Below are 19,918 nucleotides of genomic sequence, written 5' to 3'. Positions count from 1 at the left end.
AAGGTTATGCTTGGGAAAATCGAATAGAGTTTCTGCGATATTTCTAAGTTTGGCCGGTATGCATGGTTCATTATGCTAAATATGATCATCCTAGTCATAATATGGATCTTTTATAAGCAAAACAGTTAATTCTTGGTTCAATTTTTCATCATTCAGTTATATTGGAATTATACATTCATTTCCATTTAAACTCGGCTGTCAAAGTGTGTACCATGGTCTAGAAGTGTCATCAATGATGCAGAAATTAAGAAAGGAGCTGCCGCTTGATCAAATTAGTATATCCTAGGATATGGTTCATTCACAATCTAACATGCATGTACTGCACCACAATAAATTGGGGTCATTTTCTGAAGACACTAAAAAATAAAATAACCCAAAAGGAAGCAATATAAAAACCTCCTTTGAAAGATCCCCATGAGCAAATGTATACTTGATGTGAAGCCAAATTGGGCAGAAATAGAGTATGTTCACAACGGCCAAACAAAGCTAGATTCCGTAACTAGAAAAGAATCCAGACATGTAGACAATCAGACAACAGTTAATTACAGGTGAAAACAGAAGAACGATTAAAAAGTGTTCTTCAAAACCAAATGCATATCAAAGGAATTTGGATGGGAATCAGGCAAGGCCTGAAAGGTGAAATTTTAGGAGCAATGGCCTGCTGATGGTGGAGATATGCATGATATCCTGTGTATAACCATACTCCAATGAGAAAGGAGATTAGAAATTGCAAAGTTCAGTGGTTGAAACATTTTATTTTCCAGATTTAAAGGACAATAGATGGACGAGCAATGGGGAGGTCATATCTAAAATTGATGTTCTCATGGCTTACTGGCCTTCACATACGACATCAAGTCTGTGACCAGTGTTCACATTCCTTTACTTAGTAATCAGAGATTCTAGGTTTTGATTCTTGAATCCCGCATTCTCAAAAATTTAAATCTATGTATTATAGTATGGGTGGTCTCCCACCTTTTCCCAAACTGATCACCATGAACTCGGGACAACCCGAGTCCAAATCCAATAGGTTGGACCCACTTATACAATTCCCATTCCCAACCAAACTGAAGGCCATCTTGTTTTGTGCATTCATACCCGTCCATCGTGGTCATGGGCCTTAACCGAGTAAATGTGCCGGGCTAATTTTGGGTTTATCTCCATAAACATGGTAATTGAATGGGTTCAAGTCGGCAAAATAGCTTGAAGCCGAAACCCTAGATTGGCCTTGGAGAGGAAGGGGTGGACTGGTGGAGCAATCTGAGCTCAGGCAAGAAGAGCGGACTGCGGAGATGGTGCTGGGCTTTACCATAAAAAGATCAAATAAGATGTACTACTAGTCTACTACTCTTATAATACATTTTGCAAGTGTAGAGATATTAATCACGAATACAAAAAAGTGGTAACTTTGGTGTCCTTTAATACAGACGTGGTTATATAAATGATGGCATAGCAATATGGCATTAATAGTCATCTTCATCATCGTCTCTTCGCCCAATAAATCTTCTAATAACGGTTGTAATCGCTCCAAGCACTAAGAAGGCGGCAAATACTTCAAACCCTCCTCCAATGCCTATCGCAACGTTGGGCCCTGGTGCAAAGAATGTGAAAGGAGACCAGCCCCATCCACCATAGAATGGTACCCCATAGCCATACCCACCAACGAGAGGTGGTGCCACTGGTGGGTTGATGAATACATTAGTCCTGTCCAAAATGGAATGCTATGCGATCAATTAGAAAACCTTCGATCATGTAATTAATAAGCTCAATCATGGAAACTATGATAATTTCTATTGTGGAAAAGGGTGTGTGAATTATATAAGAGCCACATAGGTAACCTATTATTAAATTGAGGAAGTTTATGCAACAAAATCTTGGTGACCATGCATCGACCATGAGATTTAGATGGATGCAAATGAATAAAAATCTTCTGATGCATGCACCAGAAGAGATTCTATAGAGCGATTTTCTCCCTTTTTTTGCCACTAAGAACGGATGTTTCCGTGAGGAAGAAGATTTGGATGAGGAGAAAGAGATTTGAGGAGGATAGCCTCGTGGATGGATAGATAATAAAGACAGTTTTACAGGAAAGAAGAGAGCAATACAAAAGCACAACATCATGGACTGGGCTTCATATATATATATATATATATATATATATATATATATATTATATATATATATATATATATAATATATATTATTATTTATTTTTTTTCAGTTGAGGAGTTTGGTCCCATTTTATCTCTTTGATTTCTATTTTATAGATACAATAGAATATGTGGCAAAAAAAAAATTGGAAAAAAAAAAAGAGGGGAGTGGAGCGGGGGTGAAGCATGCCATGCAGAGGTTCCAGTAGTGGGGGTTGCAGAGGATTCACGACCTCAAAAGTAATTACGTCCAAATAAGAGAAAATGTCTGCTGAAGTGAATCAAATGCGAATGTAATAGGTGCATCTTGTGACGTAGTAGCATATGGGAGGACATGGGTCATGGAAACATCTGATCAAGGAAATTTTGTCTAAAGACTCGCTACACCATCACCTTCCTTTTTTTCTAAATTCTTTCTGTTACGACCTTTCTTCGATGGGTTGTCGGTAGTCAGTCTGGAGCCGACTAGAAGTCGCACCTGTTGGTAGACGATGAAAATGCCGGAAGATGATGTACCGTCGCTGAAAAAGGTGCACACAGTTAAGGTCAAGACTGAGGATAGTGAGATTGATCAAAGAAGGATGGTGCTGGGTTCCGCTCGGTGTTGGAGTGGAGGGACAGTCCCGTCGGAGGTAGCTCCGACGAGGATCGTCCGACACTCTTGTCGGTGAGATGGCTTTAGGAAAAAGAGCAACAGAGTCTCTGGGTTGCAAATAGCGTGCATACCTGGAGGGATCCCCGCTTATCTCAATTTATAAAGGGAGCAAAATAAATAGTGAGAGGATAGGTGATCATGTCGATCATATTCTATCATATGGTACTGCATGGTGCCGCGTGAGTATCTTTAAATACTGACAACAAGCGTGCTTTCTACTCGGCATGAATAAAGTGGCGAATGCTACCGCACGTGGGGTATAATAAATGATTCTGTGGGCGTATTTAATAAATTCATAGCATCCGATTACGATGCGCAGCTAGCCGACCAGAGTATGACGTCTGAGTGACATAACCTTAATGTGGCCTGTTAGAATGACATGACGGCCATGTTCGATGCTCAGCTAGTCAGCAGAGGCCCGTATTGTCGAAGTCGGCAAGATAAAGCCGTGGGGGGGTGGTGCCTCGCGGTCCAATGGTGTAGTCGGCCATATACCGAGTATGAAGTCGGTTACAAACCAAGCATTATTTGACGTAGTAGGCCATGGGTGGCATGTAAAATCGAGTCAGCTTTGTGCTGACTGGGAGTATATACTGCTTTTAGTCGGTCGGATGTCCATGATGGTGGTTGGCATCGACCCTGCTGAATAGGACTCATCAATCCGAGTCAGATTGAGTGACAGTAGCTTAGACGGTGTAGCTCCTCTAGTCGGCTCAGAGATGAGAAAGCTTGGTGTCGGCTAAGCGACTGGGATCTATCCCAACACTTACTCCCAACTTTCAAATCCAATTGCATGGTTAGTCGGATGAAAGAAGTTCATTTTTGAGCAGATCCGAGTTACTTTTGTCGACTGCCACTTAGTTGTTATGTCGCTCCGTGGACCATCGTCTTTTCTTTTCACAGAACGTGCGGCTGCGTTGTCCCATTATAGATCGTGTGGCAGTTAATGCCACAGTGCTCGAGATGATTTTTTATATTGATGGCAAAAGATCGGCTGACAGAATAATAATGAACACGTATATCAGGGTCGTCCGCATGTCGGGCATCTATTGGCCCAGCTTATTATCATGTGGATTTAGCTTATTTGGCGAGATCTAAGCGATGGTGTGTCGAATGGGCGCTGAGATCGTCGATCAAGATTGCCGTCACATGTCAAGATCTCCGAGTAAGGCATGGTACTCAGTGTCGATCCCGACCATCGAAGAAATCTATAAATAGGGACTTCCTTCCTTAGTCTTGTTTTCGATTCCAGAGTGCCCGCTCTGTCTCAAGTCTTTCCTGCCCCCTTCTTAGCAGAGAGCTTAGGTTGTGCCATCAACGAGTCATCTCCTCCGGCACCGGTCTTCCGTCGCCATCGATCTTTTCCTCTAGAAGTTTTTTTCTCGATCTTTTTCTCTTCTTTTTGATCTTCTATTTAAGTCTCTTCTTCTCTTTATGGCCTCTGCTGGTAGAGAGTCTGGAGACGAGAACCCAGTCGGAGATTGCAGTTCTTGGACTCCAACCGCCCAAAGGAGACTGAGGAAGTTCCTCAAGATGAGCCTGAAGAGACAACTTCTCGACAGAATCATTCAGACTATGAGGAGTCGGACAAATGATCTGCTGTCGAGAACCCCTTCAGACCTCTCATTGAGAGGTTTGAGTTGTCGGAGGTAGCTATCGATCGACTAAGGGGACATTATTACATCCATAGTTGGTATCAGATGATGGCGTCTAGCGAAGAAGGTTGGGTTGTTCGTCCTCCATGGCTATATTGCCATCTATGAGGAGTTCCTTCGATCAGAACTCTAATTTCCTCTGCACCCCTTCTTTACCAATATTATTGACCTATACGAGATCGTCTTTACACAGCTTACCCCCAACACTTTTAGGATCTTAGCTTGTTTTGTTGTTCTTTGTCACCTTCTTTGGGTTGAGCCCCGAGTTTTCTTATTTTGAATTATTTTTATATTGAAAAAATATCTTTGAAAATAGAGATGGTGGTTCTTCTATCCTCGGCCCCATCAACAGTTGTTCAAGAAGCTTCCTTCTTCCATCCACGGGTAGAAGAACAAAGTTTCTATATTACTACCGATCACCTGTGGGGCTTTGACTGGATCTGAATGACTCCCAATCTATCTCCGAATAGAAATGAGACAATCCTGGAGGGAGTCGGGAGACATACGAGAAGTTCTACGAAGTCCAGGTTTCTCCACATTAGGAGCTGCTCAAGGAGCAGTCCCTTTATGATGCTAGAATAAGTCTGACTAGTCATCTCTGTAGTCTTCTTTCCTGCAGACTTTTTATAGCTTTTACTTTATTCGTAGACTGACTTTTTTTTGTCATATTCATATTGGTGTGAGGGTTACGGTGGAATCCCTCAAAGAAGCAGTCTGGAAGAAAAAGACGAAGGTGTCATCCAGGCCCGGTGTTTCCTCTTGGCCATTGAAGAAGCCGAGAGAAGAGTCTCCTCTTCGGGTACCGAGGAGTACACAGCTGTCATTATCGCTCGAGTACCACCAGAGTGTTCATCCCCACCACCTGCCATTGAAGTCGTCACGATCGCGACTTCTCCCTCGATCGACAAGGATGTGGTGGTCGTCGAGCCATGGGTAAGACCAGCTGAAGCGGTACAAGCCCTTTCGATCCAAACTGGGTTCGAAGGAGGTCGAGAAGCTGCCGACAAGGGTACCGACAAAGGTAAGGCACCGATGCTCCCCACTTTTACTACAGACAATGATCCATATTTGCCTTTTGGGGAGCCAACTATTGCGATCGGGATGCGCTTCAAAGCCACCGATCAGGCACTTCAAGACCGCCAACTTATTGGGGAGTTGGCGAGAATGGTGATGCTTCCCGTAGATCGGAAAGTCAAGAAAGCGTGCTTAATCTCGAAGATTCAATCGGACACTTACATGTCGTTGATCGGGAGAAGTCTTCGATCTTTCCTTATTCGATTTCTTTTCAAATTATTTTTGGCCAATTAGATGACTTAGCCATCTTTTCTATTTTGTAGATGATCCATGACATTACAATTTTATCGGAGGGATTGATCAAATCTGCTCAGATCAACCATAATTTGGAAGATCAGGCCTAGACCGCTCGTGCGTGGGCGAGGTCTCTAATGAGCTCCTCTGAGCTATCGAAGAGTGAGAGAGAATAATCTTGCTGGAGGCTAAATTGATGATTTTGGCAACCCAACAGAGAAAAAAAAAAGAGTTCAAAAAATTGAAGGTCGACTATCAGAAGGAGATGGAGTCGACTGAGAGCATCCTCACCGAGGAGAAAAAAAAGGTGCAGAAGACTGAGAAGGCTGCTAAAGAGGCTGAGAATGCCGTCAAGAAAGCCGAGAAGACTGCCATCGAGCTAAAACAGAAATTGACTGCGATAGAAATTCGGACCTAGGAAGCTGCTTCTCGGACATTGATCGAGTTTTATAGTTCAAAGGAGTATGAGGATGCGCTTGCTGATACCGATGTGGATGCATACCAGCTCAGATGTAAGGAATGTAAGAAGCAGGTCTGCCATCTCACGCCCAAGCTGGATCCAAGCTCCATTTAAGTCGACAAGAAATCGAACGAGCTGAGCAATGAGAAAGCGAAGGTCGAGGAGGGCCGCCCCATCCTACTTTTTAGATTTCTCTTGTACTCCTTTTCTTTTTGATTTTCTGCCATGTACTTTCTTATAATGTGTTGGAATTCGAGATTGGGGATATGCATGTGTGTTTTAAAACTTTATTTTTTAAACACTGCAGTGACAACAAGATTAAAATACTTTTAATCTGAATCATACATGCATGAAAATATAAAACCACAAGGATCTATCTTATATGCTAAAATTGACGTATACTGAAATTCAGATTGTGATCAAATCGCATACCTGTTTCGTAATTTTTTTCTTCGAATCTAGATCTAGGTGAGAAAATTTTTTTTTTAGCCACACAAGTGGCCAGCCTCTACGTGTATCCACTCAAGATTAGCTTGGAGCAGCCCTCTTCAAATTAAATTTTTTTTTCTAAAAAAATTCAGTCTGTCGAATCTAAACGAAGCCTGGATCGCGATCAACACTTGATCTCTTTTCTTGATCTTCTTCTTCTCTTCTTTTCTTACCTTTCTCTCCCTAGATTATGCTGCTACTAGCATCAGGAACCTGCACATAAGAGGGGACGCCAAGGCCCTTTTGGGCGTGAAAGATGGGACACCCAAAGATGGGACATGTGGGATGCCCAAGAGAGAAGAGAAGGGAGAGGAAGAGAGGGCATGGGGGTCTCCAAAGGTGGGCGTGGGCTGCTGGTTGGATGCTCTAGGGACCTTAGAGAAGGTTCTTTAAATAGATATGAGGATTGAATCCTATTCAATCTCTTAATACAAGTCTTACTTACATTGAGTTTCCTAATAACTTTAGTTATTCAACTTACATTAGAAATCCTATTAGGCGCCAACTCTTGGAGCTCTTGCACCCATTATTTCACACCCTCTTTTGCACCCAAGGGATGCTCCATATGAAATCAAAAGATCCTCTAATCATAAGACACGTCCAACTTGATCAAATCAAGGTGGCACCCCATTATAACTATTAAAAAAATTAATAAGGGACTTGCACCCTTAATTTATTTGATCCAAAACCTTAAACACCCAACAATTAGAGTCCAATGAATCTTATTCATTTAGATTATTAATAGATAATTCAGTTTGAATTATCTTATCAAATAAGAAATCCAAACAGAAAGAAGAATTGGATCCAACCACATGCTAGTAAGGTTACCTTGAATCCAATCAGATTTTTTTAAATTCAATTGACACTTCATAAGCTCAATTACTAATTTCAGACTTAATCTCTTTGTTGTGTGACCCCATAGGTCCAATTCTATCTGGTAGTAAGATATACAATGATCTCTATCAAAGTATCATTGAAACTCTTCTCAATAGGTCAAAACAATTCATTCTAACTCATCAAGGATTGTCGATTCAGAACAACCCTAGTGAGCTCTCACAATCTATTAGTGATACTAGCAGTATGTAGTGACAATCCAGTAGAATTAAATAAACCTCTAGGTATAGTTAACGTGTGATTCAGTCCCTCTATCGTGAGTCCTGACTTGATGGCAGGTCATGGATAAATCATCAAACCTCAACATCAGTCATATGATAGATTCGATTAGCTCAAATTCAGTTGTGACTTTTATGAAATTTTTTTTCCATCAATCACATTACTGTGGCCACAGAATCTCAAATTTAGCCGCTCAAATTCATAGGACTATTTTTTTCTATCAAGATTGATAGATCCCATCTTGATGCACATCCTACTCCTACAGTGGACCAACTGTCGTCAATATCCACTACAAGAGCTCATTAAGACTCATGTTTATATGTCAATCAAACTTCAGCAGTCTCACTACGAGCAACAGTACCATCTCAGATCAAAAAATCAGTCACACAACTACACATCGAGATGATCACTGACGATCGAGTAAAAATTCAAGTGATCTCTCATATAGTCACGCTCAGTACTAGTTATTCTCTAACAACTATCCACACTCATCGTCTAGTATCTCTATATTGTAGACTAGAGATCTATCTATTCTGAAGAAAGTGATCTGTGCACCAGTCTATCCAGATCGATCACCATCCTCATGATGATCCTATTATCGGGAGTATTTACGAATCAAATACATGTCTCTAATTCTCAACACCTTGAAAATATATATCAAAAATTAATCTCATGGATGATTTAAGGATACATCACACTTGAATGAAAAATAAATTTATCCTTTTATTGATCAAATCAATGTATTAAGTATAAAATTATGTCCTAAATTTATTATAATGTGCCAGCCATATGGACTTCTAGGACATACATCTAATATAGTGCTCTCATTTTGTATTGAACACCTTTGAAATGAAATAAAATTATCTTCTCTTTTAACTTGTAAATTGTCTGACTTGATTTTTATGTATGCTTTCCTCTTTTACTCACTTAGCAATCTTTTTATAAAATTAGCTAAGTAATGAAGTCGGTAATAAATCATAGCAGTCAGTTGGAAATGACAAACCGAGTAAGTTATAACTGAACCAATAGATTTGATAAAATCTTCTAAGTCTTGTAGTTGGTAAGCGAACTCGATTAAATTGAACTCGATTGGATTGGAGTTGTAGTCGTAGATTGTTCCATTGAGTAAGAACTCAGAAAAAAATTTTATCTTTAATCCGGATCATTGGATCCCTGGTAGTAGGTAGTGAGCCGACCTACCATAATTTACTTTCGTCGAATCGTATGACGAACTGCAGCTTACATGCTCATGGCCCTTGGATCGATGTGAGTATTGTGGCGGTTGTCAGACCATGCAGCTTCGATATCCGATTATTTGTCGAACACTATACTTGCTCCATCGGTGTTATGGCTTCGCGGCTTACAGATCCGATCGGGCTCGTTGGCACTCGGATAGGTACACCGTTAGATGTCAGACCTCACGACTCCACTAATTGGTATTAGTCGACAACACAATGATTTCGTCTATATCTCATGTTCAACCTAGCGCTGCAACTTTTGGCAAGCACACTTACGATTGAGGGATCCACCCGCATTAGGAACGGGTCCACTCCCAGCTTCGGTAGTTGAGTATGAGCCGACTAGCACTTCATCGGGTACAAGTCGACGAGAGAGTGGTTGTGTTGTAGATCTTCGAGAACTTGAACTGTAAGGCACAGAATTTGCAGAAAGAAAGACCTTTTTATTAATGAAGGCATTCTTATTAATAATACATTGGTACGTTCTCGACATTCTAGGTTCGAGAGATCTCGATGCCGTCCAAGTTCTCAATTTTGTAGACCTCCGATTGCAGGACTGCTGAGATTCTGTAGGGACCTTCTCAATTTGGAAATAGCTTCTCTTACTCAATGGACTTGGAGATTTCTACTCTTTTGAGGATTAAGTCTCCTACTCGAAAGATTTTTGGTTTGACTCAGGAGTTATAATACTGAGTTATCCTTTGTTGGTAGAAGATCATTCTCTGCTGAGTTTATTTTTGAATTTTCTCGAGCAAATCTACGTCTTCTTGTCTCTTGTCCGAATTGGTTGATTCGTCGTAGTATTCTACTTAAGTTGAAGGTAAGCTGATTTCAACTAAAATTATAGCTTCAATCCCGAATATCAACTTGAATAGAGTCTCTCCGATGAGATCAGAGGAGTTGTTCGATAAGACCATAGGACACTGTGAAGCTCATCGGTCCAGTTTGCTTTAGCTTGATCGATTTTAGTCTTCAGGTCTTGGAGAATCATCCTGTTGGTCACCTCAGCTTCTCCATTGGATTGAAGATGTCTGACTGAAGTGAGTTTATGGATGATATGATACCTCGCACAGAACTCTTCAAACTTGACGTTATTGAACTGTTGGCCGTTGTCAGTGATGATCACTCGGGATAGACCAAATCGGTAGATGATGGATTTTTATAGAAAATTGATAGTCTTCTGCTTCGTTATCTGCGCTAGTGGTTCGACTTCGATCCACTTAGTAAAGTAGTCGATAGCCACTATGAAAAATCTCCTTTGTCCGTTAGCAGATGTGAACGGATCAAGTATGTCGACACCCATTGGTCGAATGGTCAGGATACCGAAATGATTGTAAGGCGACTGGACAGAAGCCTCTGGATGTTGACAAACTTTTGATATTGATCACATTTCTACACCAAATTATAGACATCCTTTTGCATGATCGGCCAGTAGTATCCTTGTCAGAGAATTTTGTAGGACAGTGACTTGCCCCCCAAGTGATTGCCGCAAATGCCTTTATATACCTCTCAAAGAGTGTAGTCAGTCTTGGAAGGTCGGAGATACTTAAGCGGGAGTAGAGATGCTGACCTTCTGTAGAGCTAATCATCAATCATCATGTACCGAATTGTCAATCTTTTCAGTCGGCATGCCTTGGCGAGATTAACCGGAAAGGTTCCATCCGTCAAGAAGTTGATGAATGGGTCAATCCAACTCGACTGATATCCGACTTGAATTTGGTGAACTTCTTCTTCTGAGTCGATGCTCAGGCTCTCAAAATATCTGATAAAAATTTTTTCAAGCTCACCACAACCGAAGGTAGCGAGATGAGACAGAGAGTCGGCTCGGACATTCTTCGAACAAGAGATGTGGAAGATCTCAAAATAGTCAAAGCACAATTGTAGAGATTTAAGCTTTTGTAGATACCTAGAGAGAACAAGATCTCATACTACATATTCTCCTCTGGACTATCCGACGATGAGTTACGAGTCGGTGAACACCCATAAGCATTTCACATCAAGATCTCTAGCGATCTTTAGTCCGACTATTAGGACTTTGTACTCCGCTTGATTTTTTGAAGCTTTAAAATCGAACCATAGAACATACTCGATCACCATCTCATCGATGTTGGTCAGAATTAGGCTTGTACCACATCCTTAAGCTTTTGAAGCTCCATCCACGTGTAGAATCCATGCGGATTTTTTGAGTGTCCTCCAGAGAGTTATGTTCCACTTGGTCATTATCGGTTGGGGTGCACTCGATAATAAAATCGATGAGAATCTGGACCTTCATCGAAGATCTTGAGATAAAAGAAAGGTCGAACTCGATGAGTTCATTGTCCACTTCACCATTCTTCCTAAGGTGTCCGATCTGTGAAGTAAAATCCTCAAGGAGAGGTTGGTCAGAACTTTCATCGAATGGGCTTGAAAATAGGTTTGTAATCACCGAATAGTCATTATGATTGCGAATACAACCTTTTCAATCCAAAAATATCTTATCTTGACATCATGCAGCACCCAACTTATATAGTAGATAGGCTTCTGCACTTTGTCTTCTTCTCGGACTAGCATCGAGCGGATGGCTTCAAAAGTCATCACCACATACATGAGTAATTCATCATTGGTGCTGGATTTTATCAGAAGCAGAGGAAAGCTAAGGTACTGCTTTAACTCATCAAAAGATTTTTGACATTCCTCCATCCAGATGAAGTCCTTCATTTGCTTGAGGATTTTAAAAAAGAAAAGGTACCATTCCACAGACTTGAAGATGAACTGGCTTAAGGATGCAATACGTCCCGTCAATCTCTGAATGTCTTTTCAAAAATTTAGAGGCTTCATATCAAGAACCACTTTGATCTTCTCGAGATTGGTCTTGATGCCTCTCTTTATCATCATAAAGTCGAAAAACTTTTTTGACATGATGTCGAAGGTACACTTAGTCGGGTTTAGTTTCATCTGGTGCCTCTTAAGGACGTCGAAAGCTTCAGCTAGATCATTGATATGGAGGACAGCTTCAGTGCTTTTTACAAGCATGTCATCAATGTAGACCTCCATGTTGTATCCAATCTGGTCGTTAAAGACTTTATTGACCAGCCTCTGATATGTTGCTCTGACATTTTTGAGGTCAAAGGATATGACTTTGTAGCAATATAGACCCTTGTCAGTGATAAACATCGTCTTCTTCTCATCCTCGAGCGCCATCCAGATTTGATTGAAGCCAAAGAAGTTATCCATGAAGCTGAGCAGCTGATGTCCCGACGTTGCATCGACTAATTAATCTAATCAGGAGAGTGAAAAGCTATTCTTGGGACAGACTTTATTCAAGTCGGTGTAGTCAATGCAGATCCACCATTTACCATTAGCTTTTTTGACCATCACTATATTCACGAGTTAATCCGGATAGGTTGTCTCATGGATGAAGTCAGCTGTCAATAACTTATCAACCTCTTCTTCGATGGCCTTCTGTCACTTTGGAGTGAAGCTTCTTTTCTTTTATCTCATTGGTTTGTGGTCGGGATCGACATTTAGTCAGTGGACAATGACTTTTGAAGGGATGCCCGACATGTCAGACGAAGACGTTGGTGTTTCTTCTTAGAAAATCAGTCAGCTTCTCTCACATTTTCTCGCTTAATGAAGATCCGACTTGAATGATTTTAGTCGGGTCTCCACCATATAGGAGAACTGAGATGAGTTACTCCATGGGTTCTCCCCTCTTTTGACTTCTCTCTGATCCAGCCCATCGTCAATGAGGAGAGCTTCAGCTAGTCTTTTTTCATTGAGAGTGGTTAAATAGTATTGTTGGACCAACTGTTGGTCTCTTCGTATCTCGTCGAGTCCGTCCCTTATCGAAAAGTGTATGAGCAGATGGTAAGTTGAGATGACTGCTCGAAGCGTATTCAATCCGAATCGTCTTAAGATGATGTTGCAGGCGGATGGACTCGAGCTATGAAAAAGTTGAGACGAACGGTCAACTGTCGAGGTGATTGTCCGATCGTGACAGGGAGTTCGATCTCGTCCTTCATTTTCACTGAGTCACCTATAAACTTGAATAGAGGAATATTGACTAATTTGAGAGGTTTAGAAGAAAGTCATCACATATGGAAGAAGCAGTCGTAAAAAATCACGTCGACGGAATTTTCATTATCAAGAAGACATCTTTTTACATCATAGTTGGCAATTGTCATTGATATAACTATAGCATCATTGTATGGAGTCTATACTCCTCTCAAATCCACTTCAATAAAGATGATGTCGTTGTCAGCCTACTGATGCTTGAAAGTGCTTCTGCAGTCGTCTATCCCTCGGAGTCGTGGTCCCATCGAGATTATATTGATCATGCCCACTATCAGTTGGACGTGAATCTCTTCCTCAGGTTTAGGATGAGGTGGATCAAAAGGTAGTTGCGTAGGTTGCTCCCGCACATACTTCTTGAGATATCCTCACCTTATTAGGTCCTCAATCTCATTCTTCAGCTGGCGGCACTCTTCCGTATTATGTCCGTGATCGTGATGGAAGCGATAGTAGCACTTTTGATCATGAGATTTCATCTTCATCAGTGGAGGTCGGTAAAGGAAGTTCTCCCCCTCTATCTTCATAAGAACCTACGATCGAAAAGTAGCCAGAGAGGTGCAGGAGTTATACCTGCTCACAAAGTTCTTAGGCTTTTGGCTTAATCGGGAAGGTGGAGCCTCCTTCTCGGTACAGATCCGATTAGGCTCCTCAGAGACTCCTTCTTTCTTTGCCTTCTTCTTTTAGCCCTTTTCCATGAACTGGCATCAATCAGTCGTAGCTTTCTTGACGTAGATGTACTTCTATGTGTGCTCGAGAAGTTCGATATAGGATCGAGAAAGCGTCTTGTCCAGAGAGTAGGTGAACTTGGAGCTCCAGAGTCTCTGCTTCATCACTGCGATGGCCATTACCTCATCGAGGTCCTTGACCTTCTGGGTGGCGGTGTTGAAACGAGCCACAAACTCCTGCAAAGACCCATCGTTCTGCTGTCGGATGGAGAAGAGGCTGTCAGTGGTTCTAGGCACTCTCTGATTTATGCCGAAGTATGTAACGAACAGTTGCTCGAACTGCTCAAAAGAGTTGATGCTTCCTGATTGTAGCCCCGAGTACCACGCTTGTACGATTTTTTGGAGGGTAATCGGGAAGGTAATGCAGAGGAGGATGTCAGATGACCCTTGTAGAAGCATAAGAGTTTTGTAGCTTTCAAGATGATCGAGTGGATCAGTGGAGCCATCGTACGGCTCGATTTACGATATTTTGAACCGACTAGGAATCGATTGATCGAGGATCTGTCTTGAGAAAAGCAGACTCGTACTGATGCCAAATTCCTTGGTTGGGTCTCGATGGTTGGTCTGGAGCCGTTTTAGACGGTGATCTATCTCCTTTAATTCCCAATCGTATTTGTCCAGTTATTATTGCGACATATCAGGATGTCATGAGAAATCTGGAGTAAAACCTTTTCTAGAAGAAAAAGATCTTAACAGAGACCGCAGCCTCTTCCCCTTGTGCTAAGTTCGTCGAGGAGAATGTGGAGGCTGGTGGTCGTCGGAATCGGCATGCTAAACACATCGAGATTCTGAACACAGTGACCGTCGGACGGATGGATAACTCGCTCGGCGGGAGTGCCACATAGAGTGGTGGGTTGGAGATCACGGTTAGTGACTGTGCCTAAAAGGCACATCACATAGTGCGACCATTTCCAGCCGCCATTGCTATTGTTGCTGTTGTTAGAGACTTTGGACAGCCTCCATTAGATTTTTTATCTGCTGCACGAGAGCAGCAAACCCAAAATTTGCCATCACTGATGATCGTGAAGCACTCGGTTCTCTATGGGTCGCTAGAAGTGCGTCGTGCCATGACGAGCGTCGAACAAAATCTGCAGAAATATTCTGTGCCCTTGTCTTGGCCATGGAGATCCTTGAAAGAGAAAAGATTTTTCTCTGCTTGATTCCCTCCTTCCTGGGATGCCAAATTGTTGTGGCCTTTCTCTGGTGGGTTGTCGGTAGTCGGCTTGAAGCCGACTAGGGGCCACACTTGTTGGTAGACGGTGGAAGTGCCGAAAGATGATGTATTGTCATTGAAAAAGGTACACACAGTCAAGACCGAGACTGAGGGCGGTGAGATTGATCGAAAAAGGATGGTGCTAAGTTCCGCTCAACGTCGGAGTAAAGGGGTCTACAAAATAAGTCCCGTCGAAGGTGGCTTCGACGAGAACCCTTCGATACTCGTCAGTGAGATGGCTTGAGGGAAAAGAGCGATAGAGTCTCTGGATTGCAAATAGTATGCATACCTGAGGGGTCCCTGCTTACCTCTATTTATAGAGGGAGAAAAATAAATGGTGAGAGGATAAATGATCATATCTATCATATCCTATCGTACGGTGCCGTATGGTGCCACGTGGGCGTCTTTAAATGCTAATAGCGAGTGTGCCTTCTATTCGGCCTGGATAAGATGGCGGACGCTACCATACGTGGGGTATAATAAATGATTCTATAGACGTATTTAATGAATTCGTAAATCTCATTACGGTGCGCAGCTAGCCAGCTAGAATATGACGTCTGAGTGACATGATCTTGATGTGGCTTGTCAGAATGGCATGACAGCCATATTCGGTACTCAACTAGTCGGCAGAGGTCTGCATTGTCGGAGTTGACAAGATAAAGCTGGGGGAGAGGGGTGGTGCCCCACGGTCCAATGGTATAGTCGGTCATACACCGAGTATGAAGTCAAATACAAACCAAGCATTATTTGGTGTAGTGGGTCATGGATGGCATGTAAAATGTAGTCGGTTTTGTAATGACTGGGAGTATGCTGCCCTTAATTGGCCGGGTAACCACGATGGTGGCCGGTGTCAACTCTGCCATACAGGACTCATCAATTCAAGTCGGGTTGAGTGGTAGTAGCTTAATGGGTGTAGCTCCTCTAATCAGTTCGAAGACAAGAAGACTTGGTAGTCGGCTAAGCGATAGGATCTACTACGATGCTTTCAAACATATCCCTACCACTAGTAAGTGCTCATGAAATTTCTTGGAGCTTACCTTCACTTGACACCGGATCACATTTGCACGCATGCCATCGGGTTTGGGTTGTTGCAACAGCGGCTCATTTGCACGCATGCTCTCTCTGGTTCCATCTGATTCCCTCCTTTTGCCCCTTTGGATTCTTGTTCCCTTGTCGTTATGGCTGTAGTTGATGCTTCAATGGCGAGGGACTTGGCTTTGATTTTGGATGTGCCATTCATATATGGATTGGGATCTCTTATTGCTGTTTACTTCTGGGAGGTTTCCTGTCGCTAGCTGGCTCTGATTGGACACTAATGTTTTTGGCTCGAAGCTTATCTCTCTTCTCTATTCTTTTTGGTCTTGTACTTTGTTGGTTCTTCTTCTTCTCCTTGCTGAATACTGTGTTGTGGTTTTGCTTTTTCTCTTCCTTGTCTCTCTCTGCATATACTGTCTCTGTCATTTTTCTGTTTTGCTGTTTCTTCTATGTCCCTGTAAATATCTGTGGGGGGCTTCTCCTACTCTTCCGTATACTTTCTTTTTTGTAATCTTTTTCCTTAATAAATTCGGGTGGATTCTTCTCCTCCCTTTTCATCGAAAACAAAAAAAGAACAAAAGGTGGCTGCTTTGCAGCTTCCGTTCCCATCAAAAAAAACTTGACACCGGATCACATTTCCCCCCTTCGCTCTACGGGCCAACTCTGCATTCTGCTCAAAATCCAAATACCCCACCCAACGATTGCTCATGACCATTCTAAAGTTACTAGTCCAAATATGATTCTTTTGCTCAGCTAAAGTTAGCTTCTAGAAATTGAATGATCATAATAGAGATATCCAACTCCTTGGAACAAGCCACTGTATATTTTAGAGGAGCTTTAGAACAACACCCATCTTATCATGTTACAGCAAGCATAAAAATAGGACACAAACAGATTCGTACAATCATACAAAATAAAGAAGGGAAGAAAAATAAAAATAGAATTTACGTGATTCGGCTGAAAAATCTACGTCCACGGACAAGACACGAGAGAAAAATTCTACTATGATGAAAAGAGAAATACAATCACTCAGAACTCTCCAAATCCTAGTCGCAATTTGATTTCTCAAACTTCGCTCACAAAACTATCGAGATTGGTAGAAAGTATAATATTGATACTAATCCGTACCGCGGAAGGCGTTGCCTCCCGCACCTTCTAATAAGATCAGTGGTGAGCTTCAAGCATAGATCTTGTCCTTCGCTACCACTATAGATTTTTTAAAAAAAATATTTAAAATTTAAATCATATTAACATATCAAATAAAAGAAATTAATGGGTCTAAAGGTGACCGGACTTGGCAACAAATATATATGATAAAGCTTTATGCGTAAAATTGTGACAGGACAAGAAAGGACATTTCAATTTATGATCAATATTAAATTCTTTGATCACATAATAAACTACTTCTTTCCTTACCTTGAATTGTTAATTCGCGGGCCTGACGACCTTGGTGCCGGTGACCGGAAGGCCTGACCTCCAACTCTGCCACCGGACTTCGCGGCCATGGCATCATGGACGGAACCAACTGTCAGCACACCAGCCGCCAACGTTACAATCGCCAATTTAGCCAACTTTATCTCACTTCTGCTGCTTAATCCATAATACAAGTCCTATATCATCAGACACCAATTTAACTAGCCAAAAAAAAAAAAGTAATGGAGTGGAATATGTGGAGGGAGGGAGCTTTTCAAAGCCGTACCCAGACGGGTCTGGTTCTTTTTCCATGGAAAACCGGCACGAGAGCAGTTGGGGTGGGAGTGACCTCCTTGTGGGCTTAGGAATTGGGGAGATGGGGTTGCCTGTGAGGAAACTGGGTTGAGGGGAGGCTGAAGCCATGGTCTTCTTGCTTGGGAGGTAAAAGCTTCTCCTTCGCTTGTACTCTGTTTATGAGTCTCAAGTCGCATCAGATTTGTTGAACTGCGGTATTGTTTATGGAGAGGTGGGAGAAGGAGGCTGAGGCTTATCATTTTATGGATTGGGAGCTTGCCACGTGGCTAGAGGATAATGCTGTGGTGGAAGTGTCAAGAGGGGGACATGTATTTCCCTTTCCCCTGGCCTGATAAAATCTGGTGGACTATTTGTCTGACGGCTTGTCCCTGGAGTGGAATAGCATAATCTCATATGCAATTAATTTTTCTGGTTTTCTAGATGGCCCCGTTTTTATCAATAAGGTGAAACTAACTATAACATCTATCTAATATATCATGTCATATTCAAGTGTTATTCATTTTACTTGGGATGGAACAAGTTAAATTTGTGGCAGTCGAGTCTTTTTGAATTAGAATATTCTTTTTTGGTAAAAGATTTTTTTTGGTAGATTATTTTTTTGGGTAAATGATTGAAGTAGAATATTTTGAGGTGCTATTGCCGATGTAATCTGCTTTGCTCGTTAAATTTATGTCTAGCCATTCATTTTCAGAGCTTTTAACAAGATTCCTATTTATTGAAAAGGATGTGGATACGTATACAAGTAAATTATTTAGGTTGAAATTGCTTACATGCATTTGAAGTATGACTTTTATTGCGGTAGGGCAAATGGATTGCTTGATGCAATAGTCGATTATATAGTGTAGATTACTCTTGTCTGGTCAAATTCTTCTGCCACTTAAAGATTTTTGCACATACGGGCAGTCCTAAAGAATTTTCCTGCATAATTATCTATCTATAGATAAAAATAGATTCTAATTACTTCACTGGATTTCATTGGCCAAATGTTCAAGTAAAATATTCTTAGATAAAGTATTGTATAAGCTATTACAAAATATGAGAATCTCTACAGACTTGTATTTAGTCTTAAATTAGTAATTTATAGGGAAAATTTTGGATATTTATATAAGACTTATGAATCTAAATAATATCTTTCGACTAATTTTTTTGGATGAGATCTTGCACTGTTACAAATGATATCAAAATGGATAGGATTCATAATATATGCAAATTAGAAAACACTATTATTTTCGTACTTTCTTAGATCGTTAGTCATAATTTTATACAATATCCTCTCCTTTAATTTACTTCACAAAACACCAACCACTTGAGCTTAGAATTGCAATCGTGTGGCCCAAGGATCCTGACTCTTCAAAAAATAAACCATGGACAAGAAATTAGAAAGTATCCAAACTAGAATCCACCACCCATCCTTGTCACAACCCTACTCCATTACTTGCCATCATGCAATAATGACCTATTGCAGGGAAGTGGAGACCTTTAGTTTATGAGTGGACCCTAACCCTGAGAGGATTCAACCTGAAAACCTACCACCTACAAATCACAAACATTGTCATACATATAGTGCTTACTTTATGCATATAAATACAAATAGCTTTTGTAAAAAATAATGCTAATTTTATCCACGCAAATATAGCCAGTTCGCTTTCCTACGTTCTTTTATCACATTTCCTAACCATTAGCTATTGTCCAAAAGCCACAAATGGATTAGTAGATCCATCGATTACCTGTGGTGAAAAGTTAGACCTCTGATTCACCAATGAAGTCAAGAGGATCCAAACTCAAAATTCATAACCCAAAACCCAGCATGCATTCTCACATGTATAGCGCTTGCATAATATAATGTTAATCTTGTACACATACATATAGAAAGTCAAAGATAAACGCATCTAAAAATTGTATCTTGTATGGTATGCATTTCTCTATCCATGCATACCTTGTGATGGAAAATTGGATCTCTCTGGATGGCACGTGAACCAGAGAGGATCAAGACAAAACCAGTCGCTTATGCCTCGCATTCTCGCGAATACGATGCCTACTTCAAGCGTATAAATGCCGACAGCTTGTGCACGGCACGGTGCTAAACGCATGTGCGCGAATGC

General features: G+C 41.3%; 1 protein-coding gene across 2 annotated transcripts; it reads right to left on the bottom strand.

The window, feature by feature from the left end:
• Positions 1 to 1,328: 1,328 nt before the first annotated feature.
• LOC105050811 (uncharacterized) lies at positions 1,329 to 18,024 on the bottom strand. 2 transcript variants are annotated; one of them, XM_010930979.4, is made up of 3 exons: positions 17,788 to 18,024; positions 17,505 to 17,672; positions 1,329 to 1,701 (listed from the first exon to the last, which is right to left on the bottom strand). In XM_010930979.4, the coding sequence occupies exons 1-3, from the start codon at positions 17,922 to 17,924 to the stop codon at positions 1,461 to 1,463; spliced, it is 546 nt and encodes a 181-aa protein (XP_010929281.1). In that variant the 5' UTR covers positions 17,925 to 18,024; the 3' UTR covers positions 1,329 to 1,460. The 2 variants fall into 2 exon arrangements, with proteins under 2 accessions (XP_010929281.1, XP_010929280.1); XM_010930978.4 differs by having other exon boundaries at positions 17,505 to 17,675; positions 17,788 to 18,020.
• Between the last annotated feature and the right edge of the window lie 1,894 nt (positions 18,025 to 19,918).

This window comes from Elaeis guineensis, chromosome 8, assembly GCF_000442705.2.
Source record: "Elaeis guineensis isolate ETL-2024a chromosome 8, EG11, whole genome shotgun sequence".
NCBI lineage: Eukaryota > Viridiplantae > Streptophyta > Magnoliopsida > Arecales > Arecaceae > Elaeis > Elaeis guineensis.
The sequence above is the reverse complement of the archived record's forward strand: the minus strand, read 5'-3'. Positions and strand labels throughout refer to the sequence as shown.